Below are 26,541 nucleotides of genomic sequence, written 5' to 3' on the forward strand. Positions count from 1 at the left end.
GGCCCGGCTGTCCCCGCCGCACTCCCCACACGGAGCCGCTCCCGGGACTCCGCCGGAGCCTCGGCCCTGAGGGGCCGCGCGCGAGCGCCTCAGCCCCCGCGCCTACCCGCGAACGGGCAGGCCCGCCAGCCAATGGGCAGCCGGGTGGGAGGGTAGGGCGGGCCAATGGGGAAGCTGGGCGCGCCAACGGGGAAGCCGGGCGCGCCAATGGGGAAGCCGGGCGCGCGGGGGGCGGGACGTCCGGCGCGCGGCGGGCGGGGGTCGGTGCGGGTCGGGTCCGGCCGGGCCGGCGCGGGGGCAGCGGAGCCGCGGGGGCTCAGCGCGGTGGCCGCCATGCCCGGCATCGACAAATTGCCCATCGAGGAGACGCTGGAGGACAGCCCGCAGGTGAGACAGGCCCAGCGGAGGCCGCATCGGGCCCAGCTCCTGCTGGCGGGCCCAGCGCTGCTTCTCTGGCGTTCCCGGTCCCGGGAGAGCCGCGGCGGTGGCGGGAGGAAGGGTGACGCCCCAGCAGCGCGGCGGGGACGCTGCCCGCACGGCCCCCCGGGGCTCCGACGGTCTCGGCTCGGGCTCTCCGCCCCGGCCGTGCCCTGCGAATGCCCGCTCGGAGCTCCGCGGCGCCGCCGCCGCTCCCGGGACTGCCGCGGGTCGGGAGCGGGGCCGGGGCTCCGGGCTCGGCTGTGCGGCACCTCCGGCAGGGCCGGTACCGGCTCTCTGATCCCCCGCCTTCGCACTCAGGCTCGGTTTTGGACACGTCCTGACCGCAAAACCCGTGTTGCCGTCTCAATACGATTTTCCCCCTTTGTTTTTCGCTAAGGCGCGTTAAGGTTTAACAGAGCCGTAGGAGCAGCGGGTGCTAGGTGAGGTTACCGCGGCCGTGGTCGTGCGGAGGGCGGCTGGGAAGCACATGGTGCCCGGAGGCCTCTCCGTGCTCCGGTTCTTCTCTTGCATCGCTGCTGCCTGATCTGTGTCAGCGATGCTCTGTAGTGCACTAGAGTTTCTTCCTAAAGTAGGAAATGCTTTATTCAGTGGCTCTGGTTTCTCTTGCTGACAGTAGCGAGTCCTTGTACTGTTTTCTTAGATGTCGGAGAAAGTTTGCAATGTATTTTCTTTTATGGCAGCCTTTTGAATTAAGATCCTTGTTCTGGTGCATGGTTTACATAGTGAGCAGTTTGTCCTATATTGCAATAGCATGTGCATTGGTAGTTTTAATTTCTTGGTCATAGGAAGAGAAACTTTCACTTGTTAAAAAGGGAAATTTAGCCCTAAAATGACAGTTACTTTAATAATTCTATATCAGGTGGAAGGACGACTTAAAAAAGGCAAGAGAAGGCCATGCAAAAAAGGAATAATTGATTTCCTTAGGACAGCGCCCCAAATAGGTCAAATGCTGAATGTGAGATGAGATCTCACCTCTAATGTGGGTTCTGGTCCAGGGGCCAAACCTGCTGTCATCTCATGAAGAGAAAAAAATCTGAAAGTCTAGTAATAACACTGATTTTAAAAAATTATCTCTTGAAGGTCTTTTCTTAGTATAAGGAAGTCAGAACTATTTTTGTTTATAGAAAATGTCAAATGTAACATGAATTTAGGACCATCTGAGGACATTTGGGAAGCACGTGAAAAAATGCTGCTAATTGGAATGTAATTGTAATTCTAGAATCTTCCATGGGAAGTTAGTTGTGATACAGACAAGCAAAGACTGATTCATCCTAATGTGTTTGAGATGCTTAAGTAATTGGATTTGTCAGTATTGTTTTATGTAGGTAGAAAATATTTGTCAATATTGTCTTTTGTAGGTAGAAAATTTACATTTTTCAGTCAATTTAATATTTTTGATGAATTCTGGGAGCCAGGTCCTCTAGTAAGGACTCAGTGTTCTGTTAGGTTAGTCCATTTGTTACATTAGTTAATTTCTGTTACTTTGAAATCAGTGCAGTGGAAATGGCAGCAAATGTTGCTTGCAGAAAGCAAAGCCTCTCTCTGGAGGAGTTGCCATGACTTGGGTCCATTCATGCTGAATATTGCACAGCCCATCAGCCTGGCTGGTTGTTTAGTGCTGCACCAAGGCCTGCAGTTTGTGTTTCAGACACTGACTGCAGGGATATAAATGTCATATCAAACTTACTCTGTGTCTGAGGGAGGAAAGGCTTCTCAGAAATGTCAATGTTCGTTTCCTGTTGTCACAGGATCAAAATCTAACCACTGTGCTTGTCAGGCCTAAACCAAAGGCAAGTTTACATAGTCTTTTGCTATGTAAAACAGAGCAATTTATGAACCTAGGACATATATTACACACACACACTCAGTGTGTGTTTAGAGAGAGTTTCTGCTCACACTGATTTGCGTTCTCAGAGCATTGCACAACAAAAAAGCCAAGAGACTGGTAGCACAGGCTCTGTCTCCTGTCACCTGCAGTGGCCTCCATCTGATGGCAGAGAAGGCTTCAAACACTCGCTTCTAATGAGGGGTTTCTTTGTGCAGCTTCTCCCTTGTCCTTTCCTGTTTGCTTGCTCACAAACAGGGATTGAAAGAATCCTAAAGAAAATGCAAGATATGCCGAGTTTTACTAGAAACATTAGTAAACAATTGCTCTAATTTTCTACTAAGCAGAAGTCTACCATAATTTGTTTACAGATTCAGGTTAATTTCTTTCCACCAATATTGTATGATGTTGTTTTGATGGTTAAACATCAATAACGGACATTTTTAAAGTAAAACATAAAAAGAATCTTTTTTCCATGTTCAGTTTTAAAGAGTTAGTATAATTCAGAAACCTTACATAATACTCCTTTAAAATTACAAGCTCAGGTTTATTTATGTTCAGGTTTAAAGTTCATGAGTATATCATTCAATGATTATAGTACCATGTAATTTTTTCTTCTGTGTTCTTCCGTCTATGTCTACCTTAATGGGAGAGTCAAGGCTGTTAGGATGACACATGTTGCCACACCTGGCAAAGATCTGAGTTCTCCCTCACCTCTTTCCACTTGTTTTATAAACTAGAACCAGCATTAAAGCTATTTATTGTGCTGATTATATTCTTTAGTATTTAAATATCTTCTATCATTATATATATAGCATGAAATTAGTTGTGATACAGCCAGGCATCTAATGCAACTTTGATAAAAGAATCTTATGTCAAAAGGAATTATTAAATAATATACTTTATATGGGTTTGATACATCTTTGATTATCATTAAAAGCAAAAAATCAGAAATAGCTGAGAAAGACCTTCATGCTTCAAGGGAAGATGGACTAAAGACTTCAGTAATTTCAAGACAGCCTAGGGAAGACTAAAAAGTAGAATTTGCAATTTCAAGTGGTTAACAATCATAGTTTGGGGAAAAAACCAATTATGTGCTTATGATTCTTTTAATTTAATTAATTAATCCTGGACATTAATTTTAGTGTAAACCTAGAAAAAAAGCACAGTCCCTTTGCTACAACATTGCCAAAGTATTTCCTTTGTGGCTCTTGCAAGTGCTGCTCCCTCTTCTAGCCAAGCATCCCAAGCAATGTTTTAAGAAAAGCCAGTGTGGCCTGTGCAGAGTTACTGGTACATCCTCTGCTTTTCCCCCTTTTAGATTTTTGGTGGAAGGAAGCCATTCAAGATCCTCATGGTGAGGAGAAATAACCTTGCTTCCAAGTGCAAAAAGGATGCAAGAACGTGCAGTCAGCATCTCATTTAAGCTTACAGGCAAATTACACCTGAGCAACCTGATTGCCTTCTTTTGGAGTCAGTCCCTTGGGCAGGAGGGAGAGCAGGGGATGTCAGTCACCCTGGCTTATGCAAGGACTCAGACACGGTCTGGCAACATTCTTCTGGCCAAAAGGGAGAGGTATGGACTGTGACCTGAGTGGAAAAACTGGCTGGGGAGTTGGGCTTACAGATGGAGATCAGCTTTAGTCTTAATAGGTGGCCAGTGATAAAAGAGGTTGTTTTTTGAGGTGGAGGTTGTTAAGCACCATCAGTGATGCAGGCAGTGCAGTTGGACACAGGAGTCATCAGGCTTGTGGGTGACACCAGTTAAGGAACTGACAGACTGACAAGCTGGGTAAGGACAGATCTTTTCATTCCCTTTCATTGGTGAGAAATATGTATGTTGAGGACAGTCAGGTGCAGGTTGTATTGTTTGTTTTGGTTTGGTGTAGTTCCTCAACCTTTTGATCACAGAATTGATGGGTATTTCACAGGTAAATTATAGGTTCAAGCCCAGCCAGCAACTGTCTGTGTTCAGGTTGGACAGCATGAGACAGTCACAGCCTTTATTTGGATCTCACTGCAGAGGAAATGTGTGTACCTGGCAAGCTGTTTAATGCCAGTAATCTTTACCCTTCTCCTTAGGGAGCCCAGTAGCTGCCCAGGGCTTCACCATTTAACAGTTGTCCATCTCCATTGGCCCCTTCTTTTCTGCAAATGTATTAACCTGGAGAGAGGCTCACAGGAGGAAGGCTGATCTTGGGTATCTGTGAGATTCTTTGGCATGCAACAGGTATAATTTAAATTCTTCTCTTCTAACTTGTCATGGTTGTGTTTTGGCTGTTTGTTACAGACCCGCTCTTTGCTGGGAGTATTTGAAGAAGATGCTGCTGCAATATCCAATTACATCAATCAGTTGTTTCAAGCCATGCACAGAATATATGATGCTCAGGTAGTGTTAATGAAATTCTTGAATGCATTATAAAGCTTTGGAACCACACTTCATGTTTCTTTAACTTCCATATGCTTTTCTTTAACTTCCATGTGCTTTAAATGTAGAAGTGAAAAAAGTAAGAATTAATGATGCCTTTTCTGTATCTTAGGGAGTGCTAAGACTAAATTCTTGTGATTCTTTTTGCAACCAAATTTCTTATGACAAGTGAAATTATATTCTATGTTCTCTAAGTAACTCTAATGTATTTTGCACACACTAAAATGATCTTGGTGTGTATAATAGTATGTATCAAGTAGGAGGTTATTTTTTACCCACAATATATTCATGTTTCACTCATCTAGAAATAACTCCACTTTTATGCCAGAATCTATTTTGTACGTTTTTTTCTAAAAATTTGAGTTTATGTCTGTAATTTTAATTTAGATATATTTTACCTGTTTGACTTTTTATTGGTTTTCATGTTTCCCTTTTTTTTAAATCAGAATGAATTAAGTGCAGCAACTCATCTGACTTCAAAGCTTCTGAAGGAATATGAGAAACAGGTACTGCATAAATCATGTTGTCTGTATAGGGTCAGATATTGTGCTCAAAATACTGTGTATTTCTGTAGTATTTTATCTCCCAGAGCATGAATTTAGGTTTGGTCCAGATAAAAGGAACTGCTGTGGTTGCTGGTTTAAATTGTTGCCGAAATAATTACTGCCTTTATTTTAGTTCTTCCAACTAAACCAGAATGAAGTTCCTCTTACCATGAAGAATATTAATAACTTTTGAAATATTTTACTTTTGCATTAGTTTTTTTGAAAATTGCTTAGGGTAATTCAGTTTTGGTTTTACTTTATAAACCTGTTAACCCTTAAGTGCTTAAATATCAATAGTCCCAATAAGAAGACATTGCATTGCCATCTCCAAATTACAACCATAATTTGCTCTGTGAGCACAATTCCATCTCTGAAAGCCCAGACTGTGGGATCCGTAACTTCCTTCCCTCGTAACCTCTACTGTGAGGGGTTCTTTGTTTGTAGCTTTGCTGCTCCCTTTGCTGGTCCCCTTTACTGAGGTTAAAAATGTTAAAAACATAAGTTTGCTTCTTTTAAGAGGCTGCTGTTCCCTATCCTCCTTTTCCACCTAATAAGGTGAACTGCTTCAGTATATCTTAACTGATATACTGATATACTCATAGAGATGATTAATCCAGCTTTGTGAATGGCACAAAACACTACAAACAACAAAACTCTTTTTGCCTTCTCAGCGTTTTCCACTCGGAGGAGATGATGAAGTCATGACTTCCACTCTGCAGCAATTTGCAAAAGTGATTGATGAGGTAAGTCCTTGTATGTGCTTTGCTAATGCTGTCAGGTACAGACTTTAACTGCCTAGTTACTCCTTTTTTAAGCCAGGAGGTACAGAAATGGCATTCATTTGTCAACAAGGTAACAATTAATTGTATATTGCAGCATCTATTTAAAGTTACATAACCTTAAGATAAAGAATGAATTCAGCAAAATGAGGATACATTGCTGGAAAAAACATAATTTAACTACTAGAGATAGAGCCAGAGCCATTACACAGTGGCAGTTAGCAGCTATGTACATGAGGGTGTCTGTGTTGCCTGATTTCAGGTACCTGACTGACAGAGGACCCTCCTGCAGTCTCTCTTGGATACTGACTCATAGGACGCACAACTGAGCACCATGAAGAGCTGAATCAGGATTTTTGTTGTGATCCCTCTCCTCACTTAAACAGCATTTTAGGAGGAGGATCACATTTTGCTCTACCTCTGTGAGCTGTGAAAGATGGGCTGTGACTTAGCTGGAGGGAAATAAACAGACTAGTCAGGATGGATGAGACCATTTTTGAACACGATCCAGTAGCTTGGAGAAGTTCAGACAAAAACTAAACTCTAAAGGTTTTCTGTAAAAAACTCATTATAAGATCTGGAACCTAGAAAAAAGTAGCTGCAAAAAAAGTAACATGCAAAAATGTGTTTGAGTTGCACATGTCGTCTTTGAGTGACATTGATGTCTTACCTATTGTGATTTGATTTGGTCTCAGCACTGCTTTCCTAAGATTTTCTTCTTTTGTCTTTTTCAGCTCAGCTCTTGCCATGCAGTACTTTCAACTCAGCTTGCAGATGCAATGATGTTTCCTATTACCCAGTTTAAAGAAAGGGATCTAAAAGGTAGAGGACTTGACCAAATACTGTTTTTTTCAACAGCAGCAAAAATAAAAACATAGCATTTAATCTTCATAGCTCTTGTTTCACTAAATAGAATACACCACTTATTTTTCAGCTCTCAAAAGTATGCATCTCCCCATTTAAAAAGCAAAGTAAGTTATTTCTATCCATGAGAGTATTACAGTTGAACTTAACATTATTATTGTTGCAACAAAAATAGTACTTATATTAGAGAAGCACTTCTATTCAAGATGAACAATTAGCAGCTACTCAAAAACACTAGGAAAGAATAATTTTCAGATAATTTGCATTTTCATGAAAGATTTGTGTATCAGATCATGACATCTGTATAACTGCTGGACTAAGCTGAAAAGGCCAAGTGCCAAAGTTGGAGTACTTACTGTACTGAGATTTAGTAATGTGATTATTCAACTCTGCTGGTAGTACAGGTGACTTCTTATGTGCAGACATGAGGTGCTTCCAGCTTCTTTATTTTTTGTAATAATTGTATCTTGTGCCTTGGTAAAATAACATCTAATATGTGTGATGATGGTAGATTTTACTCAAGATTCTGGAGTGAACAGACTGCTGTGGCAAATGGACTTCCAAGTAGAAATTATAAGAGTTAAACCCCAAGTAACTTAAATATTCCTATTGTGAATTTCTAGAGTGGGTATACCTAAGACATGAATATCTAAAGTCTAAATTGAAATAAAAATTACAAGTCTTTCATAAGTCTTCTAACTCTTCATGAATCTTGGAAAATACTTCTTTGGCAATAGTTCACAGCAAAATTATGGATTGAAAAGACTATGGTTTGGTTTGGATTTTTTTTTTGAGCAAGGGATCATGACTATTCCAAGGCTGATATTGCTTCTCAGGACCTGAAAAATCTCCTGTCAGTACTGACTGAAGAGGCATCCCTGAGGCAATGATTGCCAATTACATTTTCCCACTGCAAGGTTTAGCCACCAGCTGGTGTAGTTTGTAATGACCCTACACTTGTTTATGGGCTTCATGGCCACTTCCTGGAAAGTTTTTTTTGTATTTGCTTTATCATAAAGTTGATTATTGCTCTCTGCTGGTTTGTATTGTAATATGGCACAAACCACAGCCAAGAGCAGGTGTAAGGTATTGTACTGGTTCCAGTTCCTGGCACAGTGAGGCAATAACCAGCTGGAACTCAGCTGATTTTAGCTAGGAGGAGTTTTGGGCTTTGATACTGCCCATCTCCCATTCTTGCATTTCCCCAGCTCAAACCAGAACCCAGACTGGAAGTACAGGTGACACATTTAAATTGGTGATGACTTTCAAAGATTTCTGAAAAGGAATTCCTCCTTATAGTATTATAGTACAGGTTGGGTTTTTTTGTGGGTTTTTTTTTTTTTTTGGTAAGCACAGAAATGATCCTCAGGCCCCAGGCAGGAGCAAATCTGCCTGGCCATGTAGTGCCTGTGCTGGTAGCTCAGTATGGTACAAGGTGTTACCTTCAATTGCTCAGTAGTGAAACATTACATGAGAGACTGTAATACATGAATGTTACACTAAAAACAACTTATTTAAATTGTGATATGTTTTTTTTAGAGATATTAACTCTAAAAGAAGTTTTCCAAATTGCAAGCAATGGTAAGTGTAAAGTACTTACTCTTATCAACATTACAAGACAACAGCATTATTGTAGATTATTATTTGTCCTTAACTAGTGGAGTTAAGCCTGTAGGCTTAAAGTAACTAATTAAGGTGTAATTTTTCTGAGTGATACTCAGGCACTCAACTTTCCCTGGTTCACCTGTAAATCTCTGCTCTATGTACTGAAGCATTAAGGCAAATTGAAAGGGTTTTTATACAAAACCTAGAGTTTATGTATGATTATTAAATAATGTAGGATTATGCCACCAAAATCACAAAAAGAGTAAGGTGCTAGCTTGCTTCTTCAAGACAGGACCAGATCAATTAAAAAAAAATTAACTTCCTAAAATTAATTTCATATTTCTCTTCCCTATTTTCAGAAGTTATTTTTTTAGCTGCCTCTAATATATCCATGTTGAGAACTTATGATTGAAATAAGATTCTACTTCTCTCTGTGAAAATTGTTTAATTGCTTTAGAAGCAATTAAACAGGTTTTCATAATGTAAACAGGTTTTCATAATGTAAAGTTCCTCTACTTAATGGATTGCTCTTCTTTGAAAAATAGTGGATGTTTAGGGAACTTTGTAACAATTTAGCAACATTTGCATCTGGTTAGAGTTTTTCTTCAGCCCAAGTATTTGTTGTTGTAAAGTGATTATAAACAGACAAGAACTGTTCCTAAAGGTGTTAATATGACAGAACTTTGCATTCAGCTGTCTGTGTAACACTGTGATATAAAAGGTTTTCTGCTCTGTTTCATAAGTCATTAATTTGTGAAAATGATCATAAATTCTCTCTTGATGCTTAGACCATGATGCTGCCATTACCAGATACAGTCGGTTGTCAAAGAGAAAGGAAAATGAAAAGGTTTGTAAAACAAAATCTTAATATAGAGATTTTTAAAGAGGATAAGAAATCATTTTCATCTTATATATATTTATGATGGAACACAGTGATGGCAGATTCTGTGTGACATTTGATAGCTTTTAGCAGTCTAGACAGAAAAGCAAGTTTCTCCAGTATATGCCTGTCTGTAACACTGACAGTGCTTTAGGAATAATATTGTGATGTCATATTCAGTTTGTTTTTGTGAAGAAATAATCACACTTTCCAGATGTTTGTATTTGTTTTTCACACATGTTTAAATTAGAGAAGAAGAATAGTAAAATATGCAGCAGCTGGTGACAGAGGGTAGAACATGACTGTGGGTTTTTCCATGCTGGCTATAAAGCTGTCCAGAAGGCATGTGATCAATGCCAATTTCAAACATTCCGTTTTTTTCCTCCCCTTGTCCGTGTCTCTTCAGATCAAGGCTGAAGTTACAGAAGATGTATATACTTCAAGGAAAAAACAGCATCAGACTATGATGCATTATTTCTGTGCATTAAATACTCTCCAGTACAAAAAGAAGATTTCTCTGTTAGAACCCTTGCTAGGATACATGCAAGCTCAGGTAATTTCAGATTCTGAAAGAAGAAATACAAGTACCTCATGAAGGTTAATGCACTGAAATCCATTGGAAGCCCTCTTCTGCAGTCCAAGGAAGGAGATGGAGAAAAGACCCAGCCATCCACGTCTCTGGGCTGCACAGCTGCTGCCCTGATGGTGCTGTAGTTAGCACTGCTCATTGCCCACTCACTGCAGGGATCTCTTCATGAGATGCCCTCACTGCCATCAGAGGGTCTTTTAGCAAAGTCTGGGTAATGACAAATAGAATGGTTTTCTCCCAAAAAACCAAATTTTGGTTTTCCCCCAAAACCCAGATGGCTGGATTTGATGTAATGCCTGGATTTTTCACTGCTGGGCACTTGGTTCCACTAAATGGAAGAGCTGATTAGAGCTTTCATGCAAGTGCACATAGAAGTGAACCATGGAGACAGTTAAACTCATTCCTATGGCAGCTCTTCTGAAATGAGATACTCATCAAAAGCCACAAAACTACTGTTTTCAATCAAGGCTGTGGAAGAACCAGAATGCTAAAATACTTTCTGCTTTGGTTTTGCTTAATATTAATAAGTTCATGATGGGTTTACTTGAGGATGGGTGCAACAGAAAGTACAACCATAATAAAGTTATTTGGACAGAATTAATATGTATTTTTGGAAGTATGTCATTATACATGAGCTTTGGGGTTTTTTGCAAGTCAAGCTTTCCAGCATCTGGCACTGCTACAGTGACCTGAGTAGAAATCAACTTCTGCACACTGAAAGCTTTCCAAAGGCAAGAACTCTTGCTTTCTTTTGCAACTTTGCAGCTTGCATTTAAGAGCCAAGTTCTGCATGTTTTGTGCAGTAAAGTAAGTGCAGTCTGTTGCTTAGGTGGAGCTTTTTGCTGAATCTAAGAAACAGAGGGGCAGGGCCATGTCCCAGGACTTCCTGTTCTAGCCTCAGTGTAGCTGTGGCAGATTTTCTGGCCTGCTGTGGAGTACCCTGTGCTTAAAATACATAAAAATACATATTGTTAGTTTCCTGTGGATGGCCCTGGACAGATCCTCACAGGTTCTCTCCTATGTGCCCCAAATAACCCCCCCCCCCATAACACCAGTTAGCAGAATGGTGGCATTGAAAAAGGACAGAGAGACCCTGGGAGTGTTTCCTGTGTGTTTCTGTATTTCCTGCAGGCAGCTCTGGTCATGTCCTTGTGACACAAATGTCACTGCAGTGCCAGCAGCAGCTTTCAACTATACACACATTCTGCTGCTTTTAGCAAGAGGCTTTGGTGGAAATGAGGAATGAAAACAGATTTCTCTGAGTAACTTTAACCTCCTATGACTTCATCTGTTAATTGTTAGTGTAGTTTTATTAATGACTAAATTCTCCCTTTTCCTCCTTTTTTTCTTTAAAGATAAGCTTTTTTAAAATGGGTTCAGAAAATCTTACTGAGCAACTGGAAGAATTTTTGACCAATATTGGCACAAGTGTACAGAAGTAAGTTGGCTTTGTTGAATTTTGAACTTTTATGAAGATTATTTTTTTCTGTTTCTACTTAGTAATAAATTATCTTTGTTAATAACACATTTTTTATCTTAGTGTTCGCAGGGAAATGGATTGTGAAGTAGAAAACATGCAACAAACTATAGAGGACTTGGAAGTAGCCAGTGATCCACTGTATTTGCCTGATCCTGATCCTACCAAATTTCCTGCCCATAGGAATCTAACAAGGAAAGCTGGTTATCTCAATGCAAGAAAGTAAGAGTAACTTGTTATTTTAAAATTCCAGAGTATTTAATTTTGGGAAAGGAAAGCTAAAGAAGCTGGAAATTTTTTTTAGATGTTAGCTATGCTGATTTTATACATTTAGTTGAGTAAGTCGCATAAGAGCTATTCTGTTTCTTTCTTTGGACTTCTTCACCTAGTTAGTATTAAATTCATTGGTACTCTGACATAACGCTATTCAGGTGCAAAGCATAATTATCCTGATTTTAGTCTAATTTTGCCTGAATTTTCCCAGTTTAAAAAAAAAAAAAAGGTGTTTGAGGGTGTAATTTCTCTTCGTCTCTTCATCCTAACTGGGAAGTAACAAGATTCCATTTATCAGGATTATTCTGGAAGTGTCTGTTAAAGCTTTGGGATTCAAATGACTAATAAAACATTGTAATTTTGATCTAAGCAAGGCAAAACACTCTGTTAACCAAAATACCCTTGGAAGGAGCTTCTGGATTCCATGCAGCAGTGGCTCATTGTCCACAGGAGGGAGCTGTGCCTCTAAGGAAGTCCCACAGCTGCTTTTCCAGAGCTACTAAAAATAAATTGTAACATTTAAATTTTTTTACTGTAATTTATATAATAAGCTCCAAGGAATTAAAAAAAAAAAAGTTGATTACTTTTACAACAACAGCTAAAGCAAAATACTTACTGATTGAGGCATTAATTTCTGTATTAGAACACAATTACAGCAAATAATATTGTAGAGTGAGCAAAAAGGGAGGCTAACTGAGGACTTACCTTTTTATCTTTTAGTAAGACAGGGCTGGTGTCTTCCATTTGGGAGAGACAGTTTTACTTCACTCAAGGTGGAAATCTAATGAGCCAGGCAAGAGGAGATGTGGCTGGGGGACTTGTCATGGACATAGACAATTGCTCTGTGATGGCTGTGGACTGTGAGGACAGACGGTACTGCTTTCAGATAACATCTTTTGATGGCAAAAAGTGAGTGGTCTTACACTGCTGCTTCTTGTAAGAAACACTGGACTCACTAATTAGGAAAAGAAAGATGGTCTGCCTTTGGCCAGATGTTAACTTGATCTATTCTGTGGATATTTAGAAGCAAAATCTGGGATATCCTTTTAACTGTGTTAACTGGATTTTTGTTTATAAACTCTATAATGTAGCTGAGTAGTGAGTGTTTCAGAATAAGATTATGGTAATTAGTTGACAATCACATATTATTGCATTTTGTGAATACTTAAGTATTATATGGACACAATTAGAATTGTGTTCCTTTTCTGTTTCCCGTTGAAAGGAAAGCACAGGTTCCTCCCCATCCTAATTAAATGTTGACCCCTTTCAGTACAAAGAATCTTCAGCCTTTCATAACTTGTTGTTCAGTGTGTAAATATGAAAATGTAATTACTTGGCTGACTGTATTTGTGAGGCATTTTAAATTAAAAAAACTGTTTTCCATTCTCCTCTTTCAGGTCTTCAATCTTACAGGCAGAAAGTAAAAAAGATTATGAAGAGGTAAGCTTATAGGAGGTGTGCATGGAGCCCAGTGATTTTCTGCTGCACAGAAAGAATACATTCCTAACCATGGCTGGATTCTGCATATTTTTTTTGTTTCTACTTATGAATAAATTATCTTTGTTAGTAAGACCTTGTTTATCTTAGTGTTCCTGTTAGTTTCATCCTTCAGATAAAAGTTGAAAAGCCAGAAACAGGAGCAAATGGTTTTCAGAGCAGAGAAAGAAAGCAAATTCTAGCTTGCAGAAGCAAGAAATGAGCAAATTCCACAAAAGCAAAATTGAATTTTTATAATGTTGTGAGGAAACCATGTCATCTACAGCACAGAATAAAGAACAGAGAATCCTGATGAGATTTTTTTTTAATTCCTTAGAGTTATGAGTTAAGCTTTAGTTTTAATATGACTAAAATAACTTGTGAGTAAAATCTTAAAGTGTGGGGTGCAGTATGCAGGTGGCAGTGAATTTAATGACAAGCTGGGTGTGCAGAATATTTGTCTCCCTGAATTTACAAAGAAAGTAGAAAAAGTGCTGAAACTAGCAACTCAGGTATTCAATCAAGTTTGTTTAGAAAACATGACTAATTAATTTGTTTTCTTTTTTCTTCTTCTTTTTCAGTGGATATGCACCATAAACAACATATCTAAGCAGATATATCTAAGTGAAAACCCTGAGGTAACTCTACTAAAATTTATAGTTATGAGTAATATGTTAACATTTCTATTGATAGAAATTCATATTGATAAAAACTTACATAACAATTTTTGCTTACTAAATTAGGGGAATTGGCCCAATAAAACCTGTTTTATAACAGAGCATGTATCTATATATGAAGTGTGTCTTCATGGGTTTTAGTTCACAGTTGAGGGCTGCATTTCTCAAATAAGATTTTTCATTTTGTTTTCCTGGCTACATTTGTTTATTTAGCCAGAATTATCATTGGAGCTTTTCTCTATTGCTGCCTTTTATTGACATTGTCAGTATTTTAAGGCCAATGTGTTCATTTAAATTGAGAAAGTTAACATCAGATAATGTGTTTGAAGAAAAGTTGGAAGAAAGTGCTGGAGTTCTGTTGGCAAAAATTTAAGGATGCAAGATTCTCATGAAGGGTTGAGTTTATAACTTCTCCTAGTTGCATATAAATAAAATCTGAAAGTTTATTTTGAGAAAAATGTTTTCAGTAATTGTTTCCCATCTCTGCTGCAGGAGATTGCTGCCCGTGTGAACCAGTCAGCCCTGGAGGCTGTCACTCCTTCTCCTTCCTTTCAGCAGAGGCATGAGAGCCTGAGGCCAGCTGTGTGAGTGAAGCAATCACAGGGCATTTGAGGGGTACATGTACAAAGAAAATCCTGGATAAAGTTCCAGGGAGAAAAAAAAAAAAAAAAAACAAACCTACAAATATTTTTGTGATCAGAACTAAATCTTTGATAGGTCAGAGGAAAATTTCCTGAACACACCTTTCACTGTTGAGCATCCATTGTCACAAATAATCCCAATGCCAGTGGTGGACACTTTGGTTGGTTTCATCATATCTGTTTTATTGTGTGATTTCATGATGAGGTTTTTCTTCATGTGTCCAATTCCTGGAAGCAGACCTCAGATTTTATTATGCTTAATATGTGATTATATATTGATGTTAAATCAATCTGATGCAATTATTAATGGAAGTAGTAACTTTAACTTAAATTTGACTAGGTACATAGATTTGTTTGCTATACTCTGATCTTCAGGTTTTTAGTTTTTGTTTTGTTTTACATCCAAGTTCTCAATATTGTATTGGTGTCCCCTATGGTTTAATTTATTATCAACCAGCCTGAACTCACATACCCTAACTTTGCCTTTTTGGTTTTGCTGTAGGCAATCTCGTCCTCCTGCAGCTCGTACCAGCAGCACAGGGTCCCTGGGGTCTGACTCAGCAGCTCTCTCATCACTTTCCTTGGATTCCCTTGTTGCCCCTGACACTCCCATCCAGTTTGACATAATATCTCCAGTCAGTGAAGATCTGCCTGGCCAAGCAAAGTCATCAGGGCAATCGGGCAGGTAGGAAATGTAGAGAGAAGGAAAAAAATCCCTAAAGTTAATGTTGCTAATTCAAAAACCAACAAACAAGAAAACCACATTTAAGATGCAGCTCCAGCACACACATTGCCTTTTTCCTGACTGATGTCACAAATTTTGCAGTGGCCAATGAAGCAAAACAATTTGTTAAACTGTTAGATGGAATTGTAAAAAAAGGCTTAATTACATCACTAGAGTCAAGGTGTAGTTTTCTATTTTTGCAGCAGCTTTTCTTGCTTTAACAGCCAATGCTTTTATTTATTGATTTATTTTAAACTTTTGGTTTCACAAAGTATTTTCCTTTCCTATTGCTTGCTCACCCAGCAGCTTGGGTTATTTCCTCTTGGAAACTCAAGAGAAATTTGGTAGCCCTGCCTCCAGGTGATGATGGCATATGATGACACTCCTCTTAAGCTGAAAGGTGAGTGAAAATGGTCTAGGCTTCTAGAGTAACTTCACATACAGACAAGTTAAAATCATCTTAAGAGTTCATCCAAAACATAAAAGCATTTTCTCCTACTTGTTATTATATTTGAGTGGGAGATGTACTAAAAACCAAAGATTTGTAAATCATCACTGCATTTCTAGAGCTATATCTACAGAATTCAGATATGAACAAAATGTATTTGCAGATCCAGCTGCTCTCAACAACAAAAACAGCCAAAGAGATAAAAACTAATTTATGTGATTCTTATCACAAAAATGTGTTATATCCCCCTGCCTCTAGGAAAATATTTGAATTTTGAATTTCATCTCACAGATGTAAGAGTTGAAATTATATATAAACAACTATTTTTTCCTTTTTTCCACAGTTTTCTTTTTATTGTTGGTATAGCAGGATAAGCAGGTGGCCAACTAGATCCTTCAGAATACACTGATATAAAATAGACTTGAACTGCATTGCAGGAAGTGGGAAGTTTAAAACTTAGCTGAGCTCCTGTGGTAGCCTGGTCTAGCTCAGTTGGTCAGAGCAGGGTGCCAGTAACACCAGGGCTGTGGACTCAGTCCCTGTATGGGCCATTCACTGCAGAGTTGGACTCAATGATCCTTGGGGTCCCTTCCAACTCAGAATACTCTGTGATGTCATCAGTTATAATTCTCGTCTAGAAAATAATATTTTACATAGCAGAAATGATAGAGTTCAGCTCGGTATTTTCAATTAACCAGGGCCTTCAATAAAGAACTGCAGTGTTTGTACAGATAGGTAACATGTTTGATATAAAAAAAAAAAAGTACTTTCCTTGGTTTCTGATACTGATGACATATATTTAAATTTTATTTTTGCCTTTTGAGAGAACCTGTGAGATTTTGCATCTACTCTTCCAGTTTGATATTAAATGACAAGAAAAGTCTGAGCAATAGAAGATGCTGGTAGAAAAAAATTGCTTTTATTATAATTACACAGGTCAGCCTTTAACGAGATGGTTCTTGATTGAGTTCATGTTATCTAAACATTGTAACAATGCCATCTTGGCTTCAATCTAGAAAAATTTAATACTTTAAACCAGACATCTCTTAGTTATAACATTTCTGATAATTGAAAAAATAAACTGACAGTCAGTATGTGTAAGTGAACAACTTTTTTTCTCATAGTTCTGAAATTTATTTTTAGAACACTAACTATTGAGGTGACACTTTCATTAATCCCATAAAAAACCTAATTTGAACTATATTGAACCCTTGCCAATAGCTTTTCAGCTACCAATCAGCCAAAGAGAATGGGTAATTTCCTCTACAAATTTTAAATAAAATGTTCCCATTTCCTGTGCTTATTCCTTTACTGTTTTTGAGAAATGCAGATTTGGAAGCCTAGAGTATTTTCACTTTTCTCTGTAACTGGTAGTAATTCTGTCTCTGAGAGCCAGAAGTAGCCACATTTCTCTTGACTCTCTAGGAGTAAAACCCCAGTGATGTTTTGAGAAAGCTGCATTTGAAACAAACCCAGGGGCTTCTCTTGAGTAAGTAATTCAACACCTTGACAGTGATGAGAAGTGGGTGCTCTTAAGGAGTAGTGAAAGGGCCTGGTTTTTGGCTGTGCTTCCTGAAGCTATCTGTGAAATTTCCTCCCCTAAAACTATGCCTTTTCAAACATTACCAAGATTTTGGTTTGGGCTTAATTCAAATTTAAAAAAAAAAAAAAAGTGAGCAAAACTTTCTATGGCAGCAATAGGACAATAATATTGGGTATTTTCCCCATAATGTTGGCCCTCAAATACAGCATGTTATGTCTCACTCCTGATAGAATTGCTTCTCCTCTTGGCTCATGATACATTACTCCTCCAGATGATAAGTTTGTGAACTCACTACATGTTGGTATTTGACACAGCATGAGACTCCTGCACTGTCCATGAATGGTTCCTGTGATCTGACTCCTGTTAATGTTTTCATTTTTTGATAGACGCACAAATCCTTTTGGTGAATCTGGAGGCTCAAAACCTGAAACAGAAGGTAAAACAAAATTTCACTTCAATGCAAAATAAAAATAAGTTTTGACAGTTCTAGTTCTATTTTCATCTCTAGCTTCTCTCTTCTAATTTAACACTAGTTTTAAAGTGCTTAATTACATTGCAAGGTATTTGATAAGTCAAGTTAAACTACTGTCTGAAAATCTGCTCTAAAAATGATTCATTGCATCTTTTGTATTCAGTAACCAAATGCAAAGATGTGTGATGTGCTGTGTAGTAACTGCACCTCTGATTGCTAAGTAGGAGCAATCTCTTTCCAAGTTAGGAGGAGCTTGGAGTTTTCCTGACTGCAGTCCACCTTTGGTTTCCATTTTGGAAACCCAAAATGGGGTTTGTTTTTTTCAATACTTTTCTTTTTTCTTAGATTCAATTCTTCATCAGTTATTTATTGTAAGATTTCTTGGCTCTATGGAAGTGAGGTCTGATGAAAGCCCAGACATTGTTTATGAAACAATGCGTCAAATCCTCGCAGCTCGCGCCATCCACAACGTCTTCAGGATGACAGAGTCACACTTGTTGGTCACTTGTGACTGTTTGAAGTAAGTTTGCTTCCTGACTTCTACTGATGTTTATTTACAGAATGATCTTCTTCACTTTGGTAAAATTTACTTTCTGGTTTGTCTTTAAAAACAAATTTTTAGGTTAATTGATCCACAGACACAAGTTACAAGACTACGAGTAAGTAACTTTCCATTTTAAGATAAATACCCAGCAATGTAATTCTTTTACTTTAAAAATATTGTAGCAAAAATCACTGATAACATGAGATTTCCAGCCAAATTTCCAGTGCTATTAGGAGACCAATGCAGACATTTAGAAACACTTGCTAATCAGTTTTAGGGAGTGATTTCAATAGGTCAGATTGGCTTTTGAGACTCCCTTCTCCTTGTGATCTGAGAGGGTAAAGAGAGAAGATTAATGATGGAGTCACCTTAGTCCTGAAGTCCAAGAGGGTTTGCTTGCTTTTTGGTTTCTCTGTTTTGTTTTGGGGTTTTGTTTTTAATGTTTTGACATTAAGTTCAAAAATGCTCTAAAGCTCTCCCCTTTTACAAGTGAGGTACATCAGCTGAGGGTATGTCCCCTTTACTATATGCACACATCTAATTCCAGGAAAACTCATCCTTTCAGTTCATAGCAGCTGTGGTAGGGACTCTCAGAATTTTTAAGTTTATTATTTGATGAGTCTTAAAAAGATAATTTGAAGTCCAATCTCTTTTAGGAATAAGAATGCAAAACAGCTTTTTTTTGTAACAAACTAATTAGGGTATGGGTTGGGTTTTTTTTTCTTGCTTATATAATTAGGAGAACTGAGTTAATTGCAGTAAAGGTTTTTGAGAAGCAGTGCCTTTACATGAAACTAAAATATTGAAAGCCTAGTCACAAATGTAACTATAATGAATGATCAAAACCAAATAAAACAGGAGTGTATCCACTTTTAGGAAAATGAGTGACTCACACTGCAAATGTAGTCCCTTTTTCTTACATGGAGTGTGTTTTTGGACATTTGTTTGTCTTTGGAATAATTTAGTCCTTGCTGTCTAATCTATTTGTGTTTCATAATTACATTTGGTCGGGTAACTTCTTGTGCTGTGGTTGTGCATTAATTAATGTGCAGTGTATTGAAACCTCGTGTGGCAAATCTCTGGAATCAGTTTTAATCTCTCCCTATCTGATCCTTTTGGCAGTTCCCTTTGCCCAATGTAGTGCTGTATGCCACACACCAGGAGAATAAGCGCCTGTTTGGATTTGTGCTTAGAACCTCAGGAGGGAGAGTGGAGAGCCGCCAGACTTCCATCTGCTATATATTTGAATCAAATAATGAAGGGGAAAAGGTATTGGTGATGGTTGTGACTTGTATCAGTTATTAATATGGATTCCAAGATGCTAGATCCATTCAAGCTGTCTAAGGCATTTTTTAGGTACTGAAAAAGTGAAACCTATAATTTTAAGTGCCTGCAAATGCTTTAATGTGCTGTTGTATTTCATTTGGGATGCTGGCTTAAATTTAAATGCATGTTTAATTATTTCCATTTGTTTTATGTTTAGATTTGTGACTCTGTTGGATTGGCCAAACAGATAGCTTTACATGCAGAACTGGTAAGAATCTTCTTGGGGCAAAATGTTGGGAAATGGAAGGAGGAGGGTATATTTAAATATGTGTAATATATTGTATTCTGCAAGATGCCTCTAGACGCAGCAATACTGTTGTATATTTTAAGGGACTTTTCTCCTGGAATTTAAATTCAAATGAAAAGACTGACCAATAGAACAATATTCAATATAGGATTCATTTTGCTACTTTTAACAACCATTCCAGTCCTTTAAAAGCAGAATATTGAAAACAGTGAAGTCACTGTCTTGAGCAAGCTCATATCAATCAGTAGTGTCCCAAACATCTCAGGCTGTTGTTACTGACTTTATTTACATTTCTGTTCTTTAGGATCGAAAAGCCTCAGAAAAGCAGAAGGAAATAGACAGAGTCAAAGAGAAACAGCAAAAAGAACTGAATAAACAAAAGCAAATTGAGAAGGTAACTTTCCTCACTATTTCTTAATATTACGTTTTTTCTACTTACTTTCCTTTGCAGTTTTGTCCAAAGCTGTCCACTGATAGTATTGATAGATCATTTAGAAATTGTAATAATGGTATCCTGTGTCCATTGCAGGTGGCTTTAAGGATAATATTTTTTTTCTGATTTCCCAACCCTCTTCTCAATTTAGGACTTGGAGGAGCAGAGCCGGTTGATAGCAGCTTCCAGCAGATCCAACCAGAGCAGCACAGAAGGACAGTTTGTAGTCCTTAGCAGCAGCCAGTCAGAAGACAGTGATTTAGGAGAAGATGGAAAGAAGAAGAGAGAATCTGAAGCCTAAGGTTGCCTGCTTCATTAAAATCGGAATCATTAATAAATCTGGTGAAATGGCACAAGTTCTACAAGAGGTGAATTGTAGGTGGAGGGTCTGTCATGTTATAGAAAAGACTTCACAATATATAGACCCTATTATACCTTGATTTTTCTTTTTCACTTAAGTGATTCCTATTTCCTGTCAGTATAATTCTCTTGTATGCCAGATGAAGCAGGTGATGCTGCCATGTTTATTACAAACATATGTTTTCTCAAGGCTTCTCTGCAGTATGGGAAAAAATGTGGGTGTTCTCCCCACTTACCTCTGTGCAATTGACTGCTTTGGAAGCAAACTGAAAACCCATTGGCCTTCAGCAGTAACACTGAAATTTGTTCTTTACACTGCAGTAGGGAGACCACCTTGCTGGAAACAAAAGTGGATGTCTAAATAAGACAGTGCTAAGCTTTACCCAGTTGGTTGCACATACCTGTTCTTAGATTTAGAAAGAAGGATCCCCTTCAACATCAGTGAGATGTGCAATAGTTCTAAACAGAAGAATCTTTTTTGTTTCATTTTGCACAGTCCGATACTGTCTTGATTTCTTGGTTTTGTTTTGGTTTTTTTTTTGGTGAATACAATGCCAAAAAAAACTTACTTCAACAGGAGAAAAAGATACTGTCAGACCTAGATAAGAGCTGATGAGATGCAGTTGAACTTCATTGCATGAGGAAAAGCATTCCTCATCAAATTATAAGAGTCATGTATATAGCCTTGTAGCACAAGTGCCATGTTCTTGGTTTTTCCCCAGTACTTGGAATAAAAAGCTGTAAACCTTTGAGTTCATTTTTATAAAACATGCTTAGAGTTGCAGGAACATCTTGAATTCCATCATATGAAAATCTTCTGCATATGTAAATGCCTTGCTGCTAATACTACATCTACTGGAAATAAGTTGAGGCTCTTTTGCGAACAGAATTTACCAGTTCTGAAGCAAGAGATGATAACCAATCCTACATCCTAGAGTCAGTTCTGGAAAGCATTTTTCAAAGTGATGTCTGTTTACAGCTTGTAATCTGCACTCCATATTCCATACCCTGTGTAATATTTATTTTGTATAGTATTAGATGTGCATTCACCTTTTGAACCAGAAGAGAAATCTTGTTTGAAGAGAAATATTTATTTTTGCACTAATTACTATAAATATTAAAATCCAGAGGAACAGAAGATAGCTCTCTAATAGTGGCATGAAAATAACAGGCTATGTAGAGAGAAGAGAATATACTTATATTCCAAGTTATAATATAACAGTTATGAGTGATTTACAGTTCATTGCAGGGCATTTCTGGTGTTCAGGAATGGAAGCAATTTTCAGAGTATCTCCTCAGCAGCTGGTGGTGGCCCAGCCCTTCCTAGCTGGAGCTGTTCAGTGCTGATAAAGTAAGTGAGGAATCTCAGGTCGTGTCTGCTGGATGGCTGTAGGTGCACAGAGGGCTCTTTAACTCCTGGGAGTGCCCTGCATTGGCCAAAGCCTCCTCCTGCCCTTGGTGCTGGAGATGTGACTTTGTGCAGGAGTTGGTGCCCTCAGCTCCTGTGACAGGGGAGAAGGGCAGCAGTGCCTGGGCAGGAGCAGAGGCAGCTGGAGCTGCAGAAGCTCTGATCAGAGGTTTTACTCTACAGAGACTTGAGCAGCCACCAAAGGGCTCTGCCTTGAAAAAGGAGGGGAGGAGGCTGAGGAACAGAGAGCTGCCAGGTTCTCTTCCTGACTTAGTTACCAATCCTCTTCCAGTGTGATTTTCATCCCCAGAGTAGCCAGTCACTTGTAGAAATATCTGCTTTTGCTGTTGCCCACCTAGTATTGCCCTGTGGCTGGAATTAGCTGGCACAGTGCCACATGGACCACACCAGCCTGAGGCTTCTTGTAAAAGACAGTGGCATTTTTATTTCATATCTAGGCTTCCATTCTCAGCTCCTATTTTTAAGAGACTATTTTTATTCTTGACAACAACAATGTACAGAGAGGCACCAAATCCAATTTTTTCCCTTTTTGTGCTTAAATCAAGTCTTACAGAGAGTGGCAAGGCAGTTTGTCTCTGCAAATGATTCCAGTTTGTGTATGTTTGGTTTTATTTACTGATATTTGTTTTCTATCAAATAATATCACAGGGTAGCTCAAGGTTGCTGTGTCTTGTATTTTTCTCAAGTACTTACTGAGGATGAAGCAGTTTGGAAACAGCACAGGGAGCCTATGAAATCAGTGATCTCTAGTGTCTAGAATCCAGTCCTCAGCTTGTCAGAGAAGGACTAATTGTGTTAGCTGCAGTAGCCCAGGCTCCAGAGGGAGGACAAATAATAGACAAGCACTCTCATGAAAAGCATTTCTGATGTGCAGCCTGTTTTGCATTAGCCTTACTGAAGAAATGTCAGAAAATGGAATTACTGTATTTTTTGCAAGAACTACCATTACTCATATAGATAGAAATCTGCAATGATGAGGAAGAATGGCAGGTAAATTTACTGTCAAATGGGGTTTTTTGGATTTAGCAATATATAATAGTAATATTGGAATTACTCCATTTACTTTTCAAGCTTTCCATATATGCCATTAAATGTAGCTTTCTAAAACAGTAGGAGTGAAATGCGTTTCACTTATGTTGGATGATTCTCATCTTAACCACTACAAGATTGATGTGCATTAATGAAATGTAGGGGTTGGTTGTTCACTCATTTAGGGGAGTTTCACTGGTGTAAAATGAGCAAGAAAGTATAAAAGCATCTGGGGTAATGATGAAAGCTGCAAGAGCAAAGGGCATGTCAGCAGAGCTGGGGAAGTCAGACAGGAATGGTATTTGAGTTAGCAGGGGGGTGAGAATTACTGAGCTTTGCCTAGGGAGGATCACACAGGTTGTAATTAGAATTTCTCAAGGCAAAAACAGCTGCTGAGGTTTCATACATGACCTTTTTTCTACAGGGTTTAGAACTACTTCATTAGAAAACAACTTTGTTGAAAACAAATCAGAATGATGCTTGGTATTTTCCATGAGAGTATATAATTTAGTAGGAACACCTCATGGTCTGCTGGGAACTGCTGTGGTAGAATTTCACCACCAGAGTATTTTATTATTGTAACTAAACTGCTAGATGGTTTCCTTTACTAAGTTACAGGAGAAACTCTCCTGTTTATTATTTCCTACTGCCTTTTATTCACAAACTGATCTTTCAAGCACCTTTGGCTGAAGCTGTAGTTAGCTTCATGTGCATCTGCTATTACTTCAGTCACTCCTGAAAATATTCTTTCAAGTCCATGATTTTGAAGTGACTTCATGTAGGTACTGAATTGGCAGTATTGTTCAGGACTAACTTGTTATGTTGCTAATTGCAGCCTCATAATTACTACCAAACTTTTATCCCTTCAGTAAGAGGATATGAAGCTTGTTACACCATGTAGATCTACACACTGCAGACCAAGCCAGTCTTGCTGTCAAGCTGTTTAAGCTACATACATTCTTCATGTATGTAATGGCATGAATCTATCAGGTGTGCTTATGGGTATGCATTCTGTTGCATACAGATGATAGCTGGCACTCCTCTGTGCTCACTGCTGGATTTGGCCAAGTCCAAACCAGAGGACAAGGACAAAGTCATGTACTACTGAAACATATCTAACTGGATATGATCAGGTAGTGAAAAGTCAGCTGCATGTCATAGTCTTGTTTCCTTAATCTGTTTGAGTTTGAAATTGTATCAAGACAATCTACTGTCTAACAGTAAAGTAATATTTCAGAGTTAAGAAACATTCCCCTTCTAAAGGGCTGTAAACCCAGAGCTGAAAATTGTGAAACAGCTGATGCTATTTATGAACCTGTAATTGATGTACATGGATATAAAGAAATAAATTTGACTATTAAAGGTAAATTCTGTCTATGCTTAAGGTAAATACTGATTAACTAGTTGCACAGCATTTGGTACAAGCCAGTGGGGAAAACTATGCTACAATATAGTCTTTTATTATTAAGGAAATAGTTCACCTAGAGAAAGAAAACTGCCACTGCTTAGTGAATTTAGTAGAGATATTGTCTTGTGTAACAGCAAAAGGTGATACTTTATATTATTTCTCTTGCTCTATATTACAAAAATTCTTGCAAGGTAATTAGTCCCCAAGGCTTCTTGTTTTAATTAAGCACTAAGTTGGCATTTTTTTCCCTGCCACAGTGGTATCTAAGTTGTCATAACAAGAGTAAGTCAGTGTATCATTGTGAATGCACTTGTATTCCTAATGAAGTTTCTATTGCAAGCCGAGGATTTTGTACAACCTTTCTGGTCATTTTTATAATAGAGTGGAGTGGTCAAATTCTTATGATGGTGTTCTGGATTGGTCCTGTTCTGGTGAAGTGTAAGTGATTTTTGCAGTGTTTGAGACTGACTTGCACATTTTCCCTGAATAGCTGTATTAAGAACAACCAATGGCATATTTATGTCAACTCTGATTGTTGTGTCTTAATCTTGCAAACATGGATAGTAACCCTATTGTACCAGGGCTCCAGTCAGCATTTTATATTTTAAATAAAAGCTTAACTATAGTAACTTTCTGGGTGAGACTTGTACTGATGCAAAAGCCTCCTGCATTCTTCATCATACTGACTTTGAGGAAGTACCATTACTGGTGACAGGATGTGTTCCCTTCCATTAAAATAAGTTGTGACATGCAGGTAGTCAAGTGTAGCTCAGTTCTCTTAATTTTTCTAGTAATAGCCAGATAACCTCAGAGGAAATTGTTATACTTGGGAATGCTCTTAATCTATTTTTGCAACAATCAGAGACTGAAGTTGAGCAGGAGCTGTGGCAGCTGGCTGGGCAGGGCCCATGGTGGGGCTGTGAGGGCTCTGCAGAACAAGCTGAGTGCTGAGGCTCTACCAGCACAACCATTACCAGGGGCATTGACCATATCTTCACAGGCTGAGTTAGTTTATTATGGGATAAACACCATGTAAAAAACCATGGGCCATAACCACATTATGGTTGAATTTGTATTTTATAAGGTTTGTAGATTTTTCTGGGGAAAAGCAGACTTTTGAATTCTGTAACTTCTGTGATAAAGATGCATGTATAACTAGAAAAAAAAACCATCTATGCTTACTTGATTATGAAGGAATAAATACTACTAATGCCAAATGTGTTGATGAACTTCTTTTTTTTCTAAAATAGGAACTGATATTTGCAGTCTTTTTAGAAGGAACAGACATGCTGTAGGTCTTTGTAAGACTTCTGTAAGACTTCCTAAAATGAGAGGGCTCCAAAAGTTTAAGCTCCACCTCTATAGAGAGAAACTCCAAAAATTGCAAGCATGACTTCGGACAGCACTGTGTGAGGAGAGCCCAGTTCTAGAGAGAAAAGTCCAAGTTGATGGTGGATGAGATGTACCAGTACCTGAGAAGGAGCTGCAGAACTAACACAGCTTTCAGCAGTGCCATCTTGATGAAACATTGGTATGCCACATGACCTGCTGTGATAAGCAGATGTTTCTCAAGCTTAATCTTACTTAATTGCCTAGAATGGGGGATTGCTTTATTTGGTGAAGAATTACTTAAGCTGCTCTTCAGAACTTTACTGTAGGACTTCACAAATAAAAACTATTTCTTGGCAAGAGAAGGGAAGAAGTACAAGAGAAAACTATGTCCCTTCCTGGTTTTAGTCGAATCTTTGTCCTTTAACTAAACCCTGAGTTTAGTCTTGGAATGAGGGTAGTGGTATCTGATATGACAACCTTCAACTTAGCCATAACACAAGGCTTGCAGCAGTTGTTCACTTCCTTAACTTGTCACACCAGGCATTTAAAATACTATTGTCATAACTCGCAGATAGGTTATAGTCCAAGAGATCCTCAGAATGGGATCACCAATACTTACATTTTGGGGGTCTCACCATTTTCTTCAGGGGGTGAGGGGAGAGCGCTGGCATTCTTTAAGATACAGAGGAGAGAAAATCCCAAAAGAAAAAAGCACAACAGTCTTATCCACATTAAATTCCCTTCAA

The 26,541-nt window shown here is 38.6% G+C and overlaps 1 protein-coding gene across 1 annotated transcript; it reads left to right on the plus strand.

The window, feature by feature from the left end:
- Nucleotides 1–257: 257 nt before the first annotated feature.
- Nucleotides 258–26,530, plus strand: APPL1 (adaptor protein, phosphotyrosine interacting with PH domain and leucine zipper 1). The gene is made up of 22 exons (XM_084214802.1): nucleotides 258–387; nucleotides 4,557–4,655; nucleotides 5,141–5,200; nucleotides 5,911–5,982; nucleotides 6,753–6,840; nucleotides 8,422–8,463; nucleotides 9,276–9,334; nucleotides 9,774–9,920; nucleotides 11,312–11,394; nucleotides 11,497–11,655; nucleotides 12,427–12,615; nucleotides 13,104–13,146; nucleotides 13,764–13,820; nucleotides 14,352–14,443; nucleotides 15,003–15,185; nucleotides 17,602–17,651; nucleotides 18,033–18,207; nucleotides 18,310–18,346; nucleotides 19,354–19,500; nucleotides 19,715–19,765; nucleotides 20,109–20,198; nucleotides 20,389–26,530. The coding sequence occupies exons 1-22, from the start codon at nucleotides 334–336 to the stop codon at nucleotides 20,536–20,538; spliced, it is 2,127 nt and encodes a 708-aa protein (XP_084070928.1). The 5' UTR covers nucleotides 258–333; the 3' UTR covers nucleotides 20,539–26,530.
- Nucleotides 26,531–26,541: the final 11 nt, after the last annotated feature.

This window comes from Fringilla coelebs (assembly GCF_963513975.1).
Source record: "Fringilla coelebs genome assembly, chromosome: 13".
Lineage (NCBI taxonomy): Eukaryota > Metazoa > Chordata > Aves > Passeriformes > Fringillidae > Fringilla > Fringilla coelebs.

Excerpts from the sequence above, each read along its gene's own strand:
- APPL1 (XM_084214802.1), top strand. The coding sequence starts at position 334 with ATGCCCGGCATCGACAAATTGCCCATCGAGGAGACGCTGGAGGACAGC. Across the intron at positions 388-4,556 it reads CGCTGGAGGACAGCCCGCAG|ACCCGCTCTTTGCTGGGAGT; the intron begins GTGAGACAGGCC and ends TGTTTGTTACAG. Across the intron at positions 19,501-19,714 it reads CAAATAATGAAGGGGAAAAG|ATTTGTGACTCTGTTGGATT; the intron begins GTATTGGTGATG and ends TTTTATGTTTAG.